Source organism: Ursus arctos, unplaced genomic scaffold (assembly GCF_023065955.2).
Source record: "Ursus arctos isolate Adak ecotype North America unplaced genomic scaffold, UrsArc2.0 scaffold_27, whole genome shotgun sequence".
Lineage (NCBI taxonomy): Eukaryota > Metazoa > Chordata > Mammalia > Carnivora > Ursidae > Ursus > Ursus arctos.
Window position 1 is genome coordinate 37,593,486 of NW_026622952.1, and position 15,221 is coordinate 37,608,706.

Consider the following 15,221-nt stretch of genomic DNA (forward strand, 5'->3'; position numbering starts at 1 on the left):
GTAATGTTTGCAGGTTAACATTATTAGTCTGTGTCACTGGTTTATAAAGAAGCCAAACTGTTTGAAGAGGTTGAGGCGGTGCCTGAATGGGGGAAGGCAGAGTGCTAGAGAAGAAAGGAGATAAAAGTCAGAAGATTTAAGGGAGAATTTTGCCTCTAACATTTACTGGCAAGTTACTGAGCTTCATAAGTAGTGACGTGATTTGCTGGACTACAAGATGGGGGCCCCAGGGATCCCCACTTGTGACTTGCACACCTTTGTGTAATCTCCTCCCATATCTTACCAACCAGGGTCTGTGACAGTAGAATAAGCCTACGTGATGGTATGTCACTTCTGAGATTAGGTTATAAAAGTCAACGAACTCTCTTTTTCATTATTTGCTCTGCGACAAGCCCAAAAACTCCATAGTGAAGAACGGAAGTCTTCCAACAACCACGATTCCAACCAACTTGGAACTCCAAGAAGGAAGCGGGTCCACCAGCCCCAGTCAAGCCTTTGGATGCATGCAGCCCCGGAGACAGCCTGACTGCAGACTCATGACTGACCCTGAACCAGATCACCCAATGAAGCTGCTCCCAGACCCCTACCCCTCAGAAACTATGTGAGATAGTAAGTGTTTGTTATTTTAAACTGCTGTGTTGGGGGGACTTTGTTGCTCAGCAACAGATAAAGAAATCTTGAATAATAGCTTCTTACCAATAACACAGTAAGGACTCAGTATAAGCATGGATGAAAAAACTTCAAAGTACTACATGAATGTTAGAGCCATACCAGTAGAGTGAAAGAAAGTATCTAGACCACCACCATCCAAAAGGACTTTGTGTGCGGATGGAAATGTTCCATCTCTGCCATTCTATATGGTGCTAAGTACTTGACATATGGCTAGTACAAAACGAGGGGTTGAATTTTTCATTTTACTTAACTTTGAATCATTTAAATTTAAATGGTCAAAGGTGGCTAATGGCTAACCATCTTGGACAGAACACATGTAAAGGTTTCTAATCCAACAAATGACTATTTCAAAACAGGGTCGAAAAGAACACAGTATATAAAAAATCATGAGCAGGCTATCTTTACCAGTTATGATTTCCAAAGAAAGACTTGTGTTTTTATGATGTCCAGAAATTATGGGTTGACTTGAAGTAATATTTCCTTCCTTGTATGAAAAAAAAATGCATTTTATAAACTGGGTTTTTTGAGACCTCAGATAGATTTCCTTTTGCGTGTATGTATGCAATTTATTACACACAAAATTATCAGTTCAATGGACTGTCTCACACGACTGGCTAATTTGCATGGTTGATTGAACAGGCTTACAATGAACCAAATGTGCCCACGATTACCTTAACTACACGGGGCGCTGATGATTCATCCACCTGATGGGTGAGAAAGAGTTAATGACCTGAGTGTTTCTTCGCACTACTTTATTTAGTGATGTCATTTGGTAAATATGAGACTGCTAATGCCAAAACAACTACCGTAAGTTACTTGCGATGATAGTTAAACCTTCCTAGAGATAGACTTAAGTGTATACAAGATTGAATTAGTTGAGGCTTGTAGGACGCCATGCATGTCATGCTGCTGGTAGAGCAGGAATGTTCATCTGGATTTTCTTATTCTTTCTAAATGACACATGTTGAATTGTGCTCTGTAATAAAGCTGATGTCACTTAAACATCGACTGTATCCTTAACATAAAATCCCTTTGTCATGTCAGATCATGCCTCATAGCCTCAAGCTCACAGTCCTCTGGTCGTAAGCTATCCACCGGTGCTGCTGACACTGAGTCAGGATGAAGGGCAGTGGTTATCCCCTCCATGGAGAACAGTAAAATTAGATTCTTAGCTCATACTATGCACAAAAATTCTCCCTTGATGAATTAAAGATGTAAGGCTTTAAGGCCAGTTGTTAAAATACTTAGAAGGAAATATAAGAAAATAATTTATTTTGGACTATGGAAGGATTTACTAGATAAGACACACTATGTTCTAACCATGAAAGAAAAGATTGAGAAATTCAATTCATAAAAATTAAGAACCTCTGTTTATCAAAAGACATCATTTTATTTATTTTATTTATTTATTTATTTAAAGTATTTATTTATTTTAGAGAGAGAGAGCAGGAGGGGCACAGGGGTAGGGAGAGAAAATCTCAAGCAGACTCTCTGCAGAGCTCAGAGCCCAACTCGGGGCTTGATCTCATGACCCTGAGATTACAACCTGAGCCAAAACCAAGAGTCTGACACTTAACTGATGGCACCACCTAGGCACCCCAAAAGACATTATTTTATTATCTACTTATTTATTTTTAAGGATTTTATTTATTTATTTGAGAGAGAAAGAGAGGGCATGAGGAGAGGGACAAGCAGACTTCCCGCTGAGCGGGGAACCCCACACGGGGCTCGAAATCATGGACCCAGAAATCAGGACCTAAGCCAATTCAGATGCTCAACCAACTGATCCGCCGAGGTGCCTCCAAAAGACACCATTTTAAAAAGTGTAAATGCAAATTCACGGGCTGGGATAATGCTCATTTAATAAATGTAATTAACAAAAAAATTAATATCTTTAATATAAAGAAATCCTACAAATCAAAAACAAAAAGACTCGATAGAAAAATAGGAAAGATTCAATAGAATAATGGGGAAAATCACAAACCTGTAATTCGGAAGAAGACATGAACTGTGATTGTACATGTAGTGGGTTAAATTGTGGGTTGCAAAATAACTGTCCATGTCCTAATCCCTAAAACCTGTGAACGTGACCTTTTTGGAAAAAGGGTCTTTGCAGATGTAATAAATTAAGAGTCTTGATCGTTTCAATCATCCTTGAATATTCAGGTAAGCCTAAATCCAATGGCAAGTGGATTTATAAGACATTCAGGTGAGAGACACACGGAGCTAAAAGACCACAGGAAGGCAAAGGCAGAGACTGGGTCCATGCAGCCACAAGCCAAGGAATGCCTGGTGCCACCACAAACTGGAAGATGCAAAGAAGGATCCTTCCCGAGAGCCATCAGAAGGAGCACGCCTCTACCGACACCTTGACTTTGGGCTTCTGGCCTCCAGGACCACAGGAGAATACACTTTGTTGTTTCACACCAGCCGGTAATGGTAATTTGTAAAAGACAGCCCTAAGAAACTAAAACAATGCTTAAGAAGAGAAACTTTCTTTTGTTGTTAGAGAAATGAAAGTTAAGTCCTCAATGTAATACCCTTATACACAAACCATGCTGACAAAAATTAGGATGTCTGATTGTATCCGAGGTGAAGGTATGGCTCAACAGGAACTCTCATACGATACTGGTAGGATTCTAAAGGGATGCACGTATGTTGCAGAACGATTGGGTATTGCCTCGTGAATCTGCACACCTCCTCATAATTCAGCGACTGTACCACCAGGGTTAGCCACCCCAGAGGCACTCTGAAACACATACCCAAGAGACACCTGTAAGAAACTACTGCGGTTCTTTTTTTTTTTTTTTTTACAATTGTAGTTTTAAGTAATCTCTACACCCCACGAGGCTCAAACTCTTGACCCCGAGGTCAAGAGTCCCATGCTCCACCAACTGAGCCCGTCACGTGCCCCCAAAAAGGTATAGCAGTTTTGTTTGTAATAACAAAAAACTGGAAACTGTACACACAGCAAGAGATGCAACAAGAGAATGAAAAACTAAATTGCAGCATCTTCGCATTGTGAAATTTTCACAGGGAAAACGAAAGTGCTATTGTTACATGTAACAATATGAATGATTTTTAGAAAGAAAATATGGTGTGAGAAGTAGAAATTGAAGAAAATTTGTCCAAAATCCAGCAAAGCTAAACAATATGTTGCTTAGGAAAATACACATATACCATATTAGTTTTTAAAAAGGTTCATAGCTACTTGAGAGAAGGCTGGTGGATGTGATGGGGAGATATGTTCTGATACACAATGTTCTAGTCCTGAGATGGGCAATGGGTTCCTAGATGCTTATATCTGTCCTGTGCTTATTTACTTATTTTACATAAGCTCTTCTTAAAAATATATTACTATTAAAAATATGTAATACCAAAATGAAACAAGCAAAGGAAAATGCTATCATAATTAGGACCACACAGAGATCATCTGTAACCTAAAGCTGTCAGTGTGTCTGTTGAATACCTTTTGACAGGTATTTAGAGAAATGGAAGATAGCAAGAATGAATACAACCTCAAATTCAGAGATGGAGAGAAATAAAATGACCCTGTGCACATGTGTTGCAATGAGAACAGGCTGTTACAGTAGGTAGTAGGGGAAGGGGCCGTAGCTCAGACGGAGGGAGACAGGACAGAACTACCTAGATAAAGTCTGACCCGTCACAAGAAATCTTTCCTAGACACTTAAAATCCTATGAGTCATGCTTTGAGTAAAGATGAATTGGTGGGATCAAGAGGCCAAAGCTACCAGGTACTCTTAGGAAACAAACAAACGAACAAGGTTGCAGAATATCCAGCTAAGACACTTACCGGGGCCTTGAAGCTAGAGTACAGACGGCTGCAACCTCGTAACTTGACCTTGTGGCAGCTGTTTTAAGTGAGTGTGTGTGGAGATGGGCAGAGTTCCGTTTTTGTACCCGTGTGCTTAGGTCTTCAGGACAAAACCCCAGGGCCTAACCCCAGGCACATTCACTTATTGGCTGTAGGGAATTATCCTATTTGAAGTGTGCCATCTGTTTCCAGTTGGGACCCTAACTGATACAAGCAGGCCTATTAATTATCTCTCTCAAACCAGCTGTTGGCAACCCTGGGCGTGGTTTCCTGGCAGCTATTACCAGACACCGTTTGCCTATACTCTTCGTAAGCAAAGGTGTCCGTACAGAGCAGTGATTCTCAAAGTGTGGTCTCTGACCGGCAGCACCAGCATTACCTGGGAACTTAGAAATGCAAAGGTCGGTGGCACCTGACCTGCTGAAGCCAAGCCTCTGGTCGTGGGCCACGCAATCGGCTTTCACAAGCCTTTCAGGCGAGTCCAGTATGTGTTAGAGCATGAGAACCATTAGCCTACGCGAATCACAATGGACAGTGCAGCATCCTGAAGCTAATAGCATCCTGAACCCTTTTTTTTTAAAAAAACAAAAGCTGTATATCGTGTGCAACATGATGCTTTGATATACACACACATAGTGAAATGAGTACTGGAGTCACACTAATCAACATACCCACCTCCTGGGGGCGCCTGGGTGGCTCGGTGGCCTAAGTGTCTGCCTTCGGCTCAGGTCCTGATCCCGGGAGCCACGGGTGGAGCCCGGCGTCGGGCTCCCTGCTCAGTTGGGAGTCTGCTTCTCCCTCCCTGCCCCGAACTCGCTCTGTCTCTCACTCTCCATCTCTCTCAAATAAATAAATAAAAACTAAAACAAAAAATCATACCCATCTCCTCACATAATTAACGTTTTTTGTGTGTGCGTGCCAAGAGCACCTTCTGAGATCTATGCTCTGAGCGAATCTCCACCCACGGCACAGTACTGTTAGATGTAGTCATCACGGTGACATTAGATCTCTAGACTTTTCCATCCCACAACACTTAAACTCTGTACCCTTTGACCAATATCTCCCCATTTTCCTCATCTCCCCACCCCTGGTAACTATGGTTCTACGCTCTGCTTCTATGATTTTGACTGTTTGTAGCTTCCACACCTAAGTGAGACCATACGGTCTTTTTCTTTCTATGTCTGCCTTATATCACTGAGCATAATGTCTTCCAGGTTCACCCATGTTGCTGCAAATGGCAAGATCGCCTCCTTTTTAAAGGCTGAATAATATTCCTTATATATATAAACCACCATGTCTTTATCCATTCATCTATCGATGGAGACTAAAGCTGTTCCATATCTTGGCTGTTGCAAATAATGCTGCAGTAGACATGGGCGTGCAGATATCCCTCCGAGGTATTGGTTTGATTTCCTTTGGCTATCTGCCTAGAAGAGGGATTGTGGGATCATGTGGTGGTTCTGTTTTTAATTTTTATGGAGGAAAACCTCCATACTGTTTTCCATAGTGGCTGTACCGATTTACATTCCCACCAACAGCGCCCAAGGGCTCCTCTTGTTCTCCACATCCGCACATTTGTTATCTTTTGTCTTTTTGATAAGGCCCACCCTAACAAGTGTGAGGGGATCTCTCATTGTGCTTTTGATTTGCACTTCCCTGGTAATGAGTAATGTTGAGCATCTTTTCACGTGTCTGTTGGCCATCTGGATGCCTTCTTTGGAATAAATGTCTATTCAAGTCTTCTGTCCATTTTTAAACCATTTATTCTTATTCTTGCTATTCAGTTATATGAGTTCCTTATATATTTTGGACACCAACCCCTTATCAGATATATGGCTGGCAAATATCTTCTCCCATTCTTTAGGCTGCCTTTTCATTTTGTTTTCTTTGACATGCAGAAGCTTTTTAGTTTGATGTAGACCTTGTTTATTTTTGGTTTTGTTGTTTGTATTTTTCATATCATATCCAAAAAATCATAGTTAAGACCAATGTCAAGGAGCTTTCCCCCCATGTTTTCTTCAAGGAGTTTGACCCGTTCCAGATCTTACGTTTAAGTGTTCAACCCATTTGGAGTAGATTTTTGTGTATAGTGTAAGATAAGATCCAATTTCATTCTTTTGCATGTAGATATTTAGTTTTCCCAGCACCATTCATTGAAGAGACTCTCTTTTACTCATTGTATATTCCAGATGTCCATGTTGAAAATTAGTTAACACTGGGGCACTTGGCTGGCTGGGTCAGTAGAGCATGCAACTCTTGATCTCAGGGTTGTGGGTTTGAGCCCCATGTTGGCAGTGGAGATTGCTTAAAAATAAAATTAATAAAAAAGAGTTATCACTGTATACTTGGGTTTATTTCTGGGCTTTCTTTTTTTTTTCCATTGGTCTGTTTTTGTGCAAGTACCACAGAGTCTGGATTACTATTACTTTGTAATATAATATAGCCTGAAGGGGGGGGGGGGTACCTAGAAACCAGGAAGGAAAGAGTCAGGTTTAGCCACCGTGAGAAAGAAGTGACTTGCCACGGAAGGGCACAGGCAATCCAAGGTAACCACACAGGAAGGGAACCAGGGGAACAAGTACCCTGACTTCATTAGCCTCCCTCCCCCAGTTTCCATCTGAGCTCCTCAGGGAAGCCAAAGAGCAAAGAAAACCATTGATATAATCCACAAAGCCCGATCTCCGGGACACAGAGCTGAGTGCGGAAGGGCAGGAGGTAGAGGGGCAAGTGAAAGATACTAGGTTCCTGCCAACTCCCATCTTTTATTTAGCTGCCCTAACTGCAAGTGAAAGTTGACAGTGAGATGATGGGACCAGAGACAGGCGACATACATTCTGGGTTCTTGTCCCATTTTCTGCTATCATGTTAGGAAATAGCACAGTCTGAGTCCAGCTGGCTGACATTTATGGAATTCTCCAGCACAGCAGAGGTAGAAGAGGTTAGGAAGCTTAGACACCAGGAGAAAAACATTCCCTCCAGATTAATTTAATGTGGGGTGAGTCTCAGGGGATCATTATACCATCGTGTTAAGTGACTCAAGGCTATTCCGACAATGTCCTAAATAGATTACTTTATTGGAGATTAATGAACTGAAGGATCCTGTTGAAGACATTTGTGTTAATGGGATCATCATCTAATTCTACAGTTCATACCCTCCCCAAATTTCATAGTGAGCGTAAAAACCAAAACAAAACAATGTCAGTGTGTGATAATTACTCTCCTTGCAATAACAGGGCAGAGGTGGGCTAGGGTCTAGCAGCTCCAGCTCAAGGAAGAACTTGCTTATTGGATGTTTACTGTGTTTGTTTTTAAAAAAGATTTCATTTATTTATTTATTTGAGATAGAGAGAAAGCATGAGTGGGGGTAGGGGTAGCAGCAGAGGGAGAGCGAGAAGCAGGCTCCCTGCTGACCACGGAGCCCAATGCCGGGCTCTATTCCAGGACCCTGGGATCATGACCTGAGCCGAGGGCAGATGCTTCACCAACTGAGCCACCCAGGCGCCCGGATGTTTACTGTTAATTTTATGGATCGGTTATTACCAAACTTAAAGCTGTGACAGTGGGGAGAAAAATGCCTTTTATCTTGTAGCAGATTTACCATTGGAGAGAGCGCTTCAAGGGATCTCAGCAACCCCTTCAAATTTCAGTACATTGTCGAGAAGTGACAAGCCAACAGTGTAAGTGGATGACATCACTGTGTTGGGGAGAATATTATTAAGAGCTCAAGGAATGGTTCTCTAAAGCCCTATACATCTCAGATAATAACTAGAAATGATCCTATGAAAAACTAGTTTTGTCATGACCTCATAAATCATTTATAGCGTAATATTCCAAGATTGCGGCCACTACCACCTGGTCAGGTCCTAGGAAGTATGATCTTTTAGGGGTTCAATATTTAATGTCTACCACACAGCGCATAGCACCTATGCAGAAAACCTATCAAAAACCTCACTGCTCAATCTTTAGTTTGATGAAAGTTACTAGTTATTTATTTTTAACATTTCTTGATTTTTTTTTTTTTTTGGAAAGGCTCCTTAATCATATCTCTTAATGACTCTCTGAGGTAAAGTGCATTTTGATTAAATAGTCTGCTATAAAATGCGTTTACAGTGTGCTCCGTTTGGCACTCACTCTCTGATGTCACATTGCTTGGATAGGAAATGAAAGGTTCTGGAAATGAACTGAATACTTTGACTACAGAAGCCAAAGTAACTGGCTTACCTCTGTTTGTTTTTTTATTTTCCTTTTTTGAACTTATACATTTGTCATCTATGGTCTGTTTATTTCCACTATGAAGAGACAAGAGAGAAATAGGTTTCTAAATTTTGTCTGGAATAAAGGAGAGATATAAAATATTATAAAGATATTTATACATAATACATAATGTTATATACATTGATATAAATTATATACATTATATATATTTAAAGAATAAATTATATATTATAAAGATATAAGGATTACATATATTATATATTATAGTGTGTGTGTGTGTGTGTGTGTGTATATATATATATATATATATATATATATATATATATATATATAAAGATACCCATTTCCCCAGAAATGTTCTATTCTGAAATGTCCTGTTTAAGTAAAAATGTACATAATTTGCCTTCAGACTATGAGTATGTATTTTGGACAGGTTTAGATATGGGAATGTATTCTGGACTACCTTTAGGTCTTAGATACTTCCTGTCAAATAATAAATTTTTAATACTGTTTTTTAATAGTGTTTTAATTTTAGTGTATGTTTTAAATACAGTAAGTGCATCTGTTCAGAGTGCTTTTTGGTAGACTTGAGTCTACTAATTCAAGTAAACTCATTTTTGAAAATCTTTAGGATGCCCTAAACTCTTTCTTTGCAAGTTTAATATTCTTCTGAGATGGATGAAAAGTTAGTTTTTGAATTCTCCTATACAGGTGACTTCTATTTGGTACTGCATTTTATTTTAACCCTTCATTCTGTCAAACTTCAGTTTCACTACTCGCTATGGGAAGCAAGAGTTATTATTAACAGCACAGTGTTTAGATTGCTGAGTATTACGTTCCCTTGTGCCGTCCCAGACAGGCAGGGTACAGAGGACACAGTGACTCTGATCGTGATACTTCTTGAGAAAGGACAAGGCAGACACAGCACCCAGGAGAGTGGCCACAAATCCTTGGCTTTTTTCATTAAGCAGCTTTTTCATAACAAATTGTGCCACTGTGATCATTATCTTGGCAAGCTGCTCTAATTCATTTTTGGACAAGATTACATTGCCAAATGTAGAGAGCTAATTTGAATGTTTTCCGCTCAACTTTAAAAAGTGGTGAATGTTTTTACACGTTCTATGAACTTACCTACCAATTAACTTAATTTTAGGCTCAGATTTGACCCTTTGGTTGGTTAAACTTGCGCTGCACTTTCCATGTGCGAAGGCTCCTTTTTAAATGCATTTACCCAGTCATTATTCATTGAAACTTCATGGAAAAATTGTTTTGGGGAGGTATACAGTGATACAGAGGAAAGAACATGGGATTTAGGCTGCCACTTGTAACGTGGGACAAGTTACTTCATGGCTCGGAGCCTTAGTATTCCTATCTAAACACTTACATGATAATATTTAGGCAATAGATTATTGAAATAACATGTGTAAGTACCTGAAAAAGTTTGCAACGTAGCATGTCCTCAAATATAGGTTTCCACTTTCTCCCTTTTAAAATATATTTGTTATCTATTAACCGTTGTAAAATGTATTCAAATTCTATTTATTTGAGCAATAACCTAAAAGTCTGTATTATATCTTTAAAAGGCATAGATTAGAAAATTGTTATATAGGAAATTTTATCTCCTAGCATAATACAACTCTTCATGCTGAACTCTAATACGCTTTCTTCCAAAGATCTGGGTCTTTAAACTATCTTTAGCCCTGTTATCAGTGTTTCAGATAGGGCCATTTGGATGCAAATTAGCCAGAAAATGAACTCTGGTAGAAGTATTCATTTAGAGACCAATATTGTAGTACTCTGATCCAAAGAACTTCCTCACAAAATGGGATCACACAAAGGTCAGTTGTAATAAAACAAAAGCATAAATCAAAGTAGAATCTTCCTATAAATCAACAGCAATACACTCAGTTATCACATGAATCAAGATTATTTATAAATATGTCGATAAATAGTGTAGCTTCTCTTGGTTTCCCCTCATGTTTCATAGTTCATACAATTTGAATACTTTGTAATGTAATCCATATTGTAAAAAAGAATCCCACTGTTTAATAAACATCCATCCAGGGACGCCTGGGTGGCTCAGTTGTTAAGCATGTGCCTTCGGCTCAGGTCATGATCCAGGGGTCCTGGGATCGAGCCCTGCATGGGGCTCCCTGCTCAGCAGGAAGCCTGCTTCTCCCTCTCCCACTCCCCCTGCTGGTGTTCCCTCTCTGGCTGTCAAAGAAATAAACAAAATCTTAAAAAATTTTTTTTTTAAATCCATGCATTCACCTACCTTAAGGAAATTAAAGAGAACCTACCCTAGGATGTTCATTACTGTTAATCCTTTATTCCGTGCTGGTGGTTCTCAAACTCAGGCATCAGAGCCACGAGGAGCGTGTTGAAACACAGACAGCTGGACTGTACCCTCGGAGCTTCCGCTTCAGTAGGCCCGGGTTGGGGCCTGAGAATCTGCCTTTCCGACAAAATTCCAGGGGGTGCTGAGGCTGCTGTTGCTTGGGTGGGGGCAGGAAAGGGCATGCGCATGCTCAGAGAGAGGCGCGAGCCCTGCCCCTTGTTTCTGTCTTCCTTTGCTGTGGGCTCTCCTGCCCCAGTCTTAGAATCCAGCTGCAGCCAAACCGTTGACCCATTGATAGAAAAATAAGTGTTCTGTGTTGGAAGCCTCTGAAGTTTGGGGGTTGTTATACCAGCAGAAGCTGACCAATGCGTATCCGTCCGCTGTGGCATTGTTTTAATAGCGACATTTGGAAATGATCTACAGATTCTTTAAGAAGAAAACATTGTAAAATATTTAGAGTGGAATAAAAGTTCAATCGAGTGAGCAATTGCTTTTTTTTTTAATATTTTATTTATTTATTTAACACAGATAGAGACAGCCAGCGAGAGAGGGAATACAGCAGGGGAGTGGGAGAGGAAGAGGCAGGCTCATAGTGGAGGAGCCTGATGTGGGGCTCGATCCCGTAACGCTGGGATCAGGCCCTGAGCCGAAGGCAGACGCTCAACCGCCGTGCCACCCAGGCGCCCCAGCAATTGCCTTCTATACAAATATATAAGTCTTAAAAACAAGGTTGAAAAAGAACACCTTCCTGCAAAAAGCTACATACAGCATAATATAATTTATAGAAATTTTAGAAAATGCCAAATATTATTCCATGTTCCTTATGGATATCTATGTAGTGAAACTATCATAATGTGACTAGAATACTAAATTCCAAATTCAGAAAAGTGGTTCCTGCTCAGAGAAGAGTGAAAAGAATGATAGTGAGGGGTAGAGAATAGAGAGCTTCTTCCATATCTATAAAGTTTCGTTTCTTAAAAAAAAAAGAGGAATAGACGTCAACTCTAGTGGGTGTGCGGCTCTACCTTCTTTCCTTTATGGTGGGAGTTGTTCAGCACAACAAAAAGTATCTTTTAAAGAAAAGCGCTTCCGTTAGTGCTGTGTTATTGCCAGCTCCTTGGGTCCGGCAGCCTTCTGCGTGTGGCAGACGAGCAAGGCTGGGATGTTGAGATTCTCAGATTAAAAAACCCACACAATAGAAATAAGCGGTTCAGATTGGCCTTGTATGTTAGACACGGACAGATATCAAGCCGTGTAGTATCAGTAAGCATTCAGGACCCATTATTTCCTTTTTCTTGCATGCTGTTTCACTTACTTAGTTGGAAAATTTGATTGGATCTGAATTCAGTAGAAACGCTTAGGTAGGCTTTGAGAGATTACACTTGAAGCCCAATTTCCCCTCATTTTGTTTTAAATGAAGACAGGAAAAGTGGGGTGGGTGTGATTATTTCTCACCCACTCCTTCCCTTCCCTTCCCTTCCCTTCCCTTCCCTTCCCTTCCCTTCCCTCCCCTCCCCTCCCCTCCCCTCCCCTCCCCTCCCCTCCCCTCCCCTCCCCTCCCCTCCCCTCCCCTCCCCTCCCCTCCCCTCCCCTCCCCTTCCCTTCCCTTCCCTTCCCTTCCCTTCCCTTCCCTTCCCTTCCGGAGGAAGGCAAGGGTATAGCATTGCCTTCAAACCCTATAGCACATCAGAATAATCTGGAGAGCTTTGAGGAAGCACAATTTTCCAGGCCCCACCTCAGATCCTACCAAATCTGGATTGTCCAAATACGAGGCAGAGAATCTTTATTTTTCTTTCTTCCTTTTTTGAAGCTTCCTACAATTACTGTTACCTTCAAGGTATCACAACCCCCCAAATCTCTATCAACTGAGAGTTTCTCTTCTGGATTTGCTCCTCACTGATGGATATTGTCCATTTTATCTATTGTATAAAGCAGTAAGCAGGTCCTAAAAACAAAGCAAACCGAGAAATACAAAAGTATTAACAAAAGAAATAACATTATGTAAAAATTGATTTGCGCAAGTATCATAAACTAATGTGGGTCTGTTAGAAGGAGAGCAACCCAGTTACACAGTTACCCTACTGAGCCTGGATTTTGAGTTTCATTTACAAGTTGGCATGTGTAGAAGATTTCCTCATGTCTGTGCTAAGAGTACTTGTGTTCCCTGGGTGTGTATGCCTTCTACGCAAAGTAGGTACCATCACTCCTACTCAAGGTGTAGGATATGGAGATGCAAAGCCTGGGAGAACATTATTCTGGCAACTGGTATCTTTCAAACCGAAATTGTTATAATGATAACCTTTTACAGATTTTCTTTTAAAGCTATCTGTGCTCTTAGTTGACGATGTTTCACTGGCATTTATTAAAATATTAATATATTTTTATCATTCAAACCTATATGCTAACTCTTACTTGGTGTGTGTGTGTAAGTGTTGCAACCCAGGGAAGCAAGAATAAAAATAAAACAGAGAAGAAGCAGAAAAAGGAGGGAAGTAAAAGCAAGACAGTGTATTGCCAACGAGCTGCAGTTCTACTAGAAAACACATCTGGTTGCCTGGTCAAGAGGGATATCTTCTGAGAGGCCATATGGAACTATTGCATCTTGGAACGATGTCAATGAGGAGGAAGGGTAAGGAATTCGCCAACTCCTTCCCTCTCCCTTCTTGCATTGGTCAGAGTTGGCCTGCGTTCCTGGTTCTCTACTGGGGCCTTCGAGCAGCCTGGGTAACAGAGCCACAGGGTGCAAGGCAAACTCGTGAGCAGGTGTACTTGAGTGATGCCCTAAAAGTCCAGGTGGGAGGGTAGAGGCATGTGGTCTGAGGTATAAGGGGAGGAGCTGTGGGGTCGTGCCACGAGTGGCTTGGCGGACCGGGAGCAGCTGCTGCCGTGAGCCCAGCTAGGCAGTGCGCTGCAGTGACCGGCCTCCGTCACGCAGCTGGTGATGAAACGTGCTGAGCCCGTCCTCACCACAGCCTCTCTGAGCTTTAATGCAGGCTTGGCCTTCTCGGACGGTCTTCAGTAGCACCACGCCAAAAACTTACAGCCAAGCCAACCCAGGGAGGCACATAGGCGGGGTCTGCTACACCAGATCTGCAGCCCTCGCAGTAGAGAAGATGATTCTGGGGCATCTTGTGTCAGAAAGTAAGAAGGCTGCCAAACCCGGGTCTTGTCAAAAGGACACAAGTGCCAACTGGAGAGTGCCTGTTGGCCGAAGACATGACAGTTTCAGCAGCCGAAAGAAGTGCAATGGATTGCAACACATCAAGTATGTAAAATAAAAATTCCTAAGTTAAGAGTGATGCCCCAAAACAATTCATTGTGGTTACTAGAGGCAGGGGGAGAGGGTGGTGGGAGTGGGTGAGGGTGGTCGGAAAGTCGAACCTCAGTTATAAGACAAATAAGTACCGGGGACATAAGGACGACATGACTATAGTCAGTGCTGCTCTATGGTACACTTGAAAGGTGCTGAGAGGGTAGATCCTAGAAGTTTTCATCGCAAGAGAAACACTCATGAGGTAGTGTGTTTGGATGAGACTTCCCGCACTATGCGCATGTCATTTTACAGTATAAGCCTGTCAAGCCGTTATGCTGTACACTTCAAATTTATTCAGTGTGCTGTGTCACTTGTATCTCCATGAAACTGAAAATAAATGAGTGAATTAACTAATAGACAAATAAAATGCAGAAGGAATACTAGAATTTGAGAATGTTCACTTTGCAAACTTTAATAAAAGTATGGATCTAGGCAGTAATAAACAAAGGATCCTACAACCATTAGGTAGAAACTTAAGGGGGAAACTTTATAAGGGATGGAGCAGCCCGACAATATCTGAACCCATGGATCAGTCTGATCACGAAAGATGGAAGAGACAACCAGACATTAAGTGTCTCCTATGCAGTATTCTTGTCTCAAAAAATTGAGCCTGAATCTAATTAAGCATCTTGATCTTCCAGTTTATAAGAAACATGAGGGAAAGAGGAACATATAAATTGATACCTTGAGGATGCAATGTGCCAAATTCAGAATAAGGGAAATCTTCAAAGGCAGAAGAACCCATTTTTCAACAAACAAATGGCATAAAGAAAATGAGAGTGGGGACAGGAAGATAGTACATATTTAAGGAGGCTTAGAAAACATGCCAACCAAATATATTTTTAGGA

The 15,221-nt window shown here is 41.1% G+C and overlaps 1 protein-coding gene and 1 long non-coding RNA gene across 3 annotated transcripts in view; both read right to left on the minus strand.

Moving 5' to 3' along the window:
• Nucleotides 1–2,517: 2,517 nt before the first annotated feature.
• Nucleotides 2,518–12,523, minus strand: LOC130541902 (uncharacterized). Of its 2 annotated transcripts, none has more exons than XR_008955995.1 (3): nucleotides 11,023–12,523; nucleotides 8,729–8,796; nucleotides 2,518–6,811 (listed from the first exon to the last, which is right to left on the minus strand). It is a non-coding gene; the product is annotated as an uncharacterized LOC130541902 (long non-coding RNA). The 2 variants fall into 2 exon arrangements; XR_008955994.1 differs by having other exon boundaries at nucleotides 8,729–8,836.
• A 488-nt stretch (nucleotides 12,524–13,011) lies between these two features.
• The window catches only part of LOC130541898 (uncharacterized), a 100,739-nt gene continuing 98,529 nt past the window's right edge, over nucleotides 13,012–15,221 (minus strand). Inside the window, exon 5 of the mRNA XM_057303475.1 lies at nucleotides 13,012–14,261. Within this exon, the coding sequence (XP_057159458.1) occupies nucleotides 14,076–14,261 (186 nt within the window). The 3' untranslated portion in view covers nucleotides 13,012–14,075. The remainder of the gene's footprint in view (nucleotides 14,262–15,221) is intronic.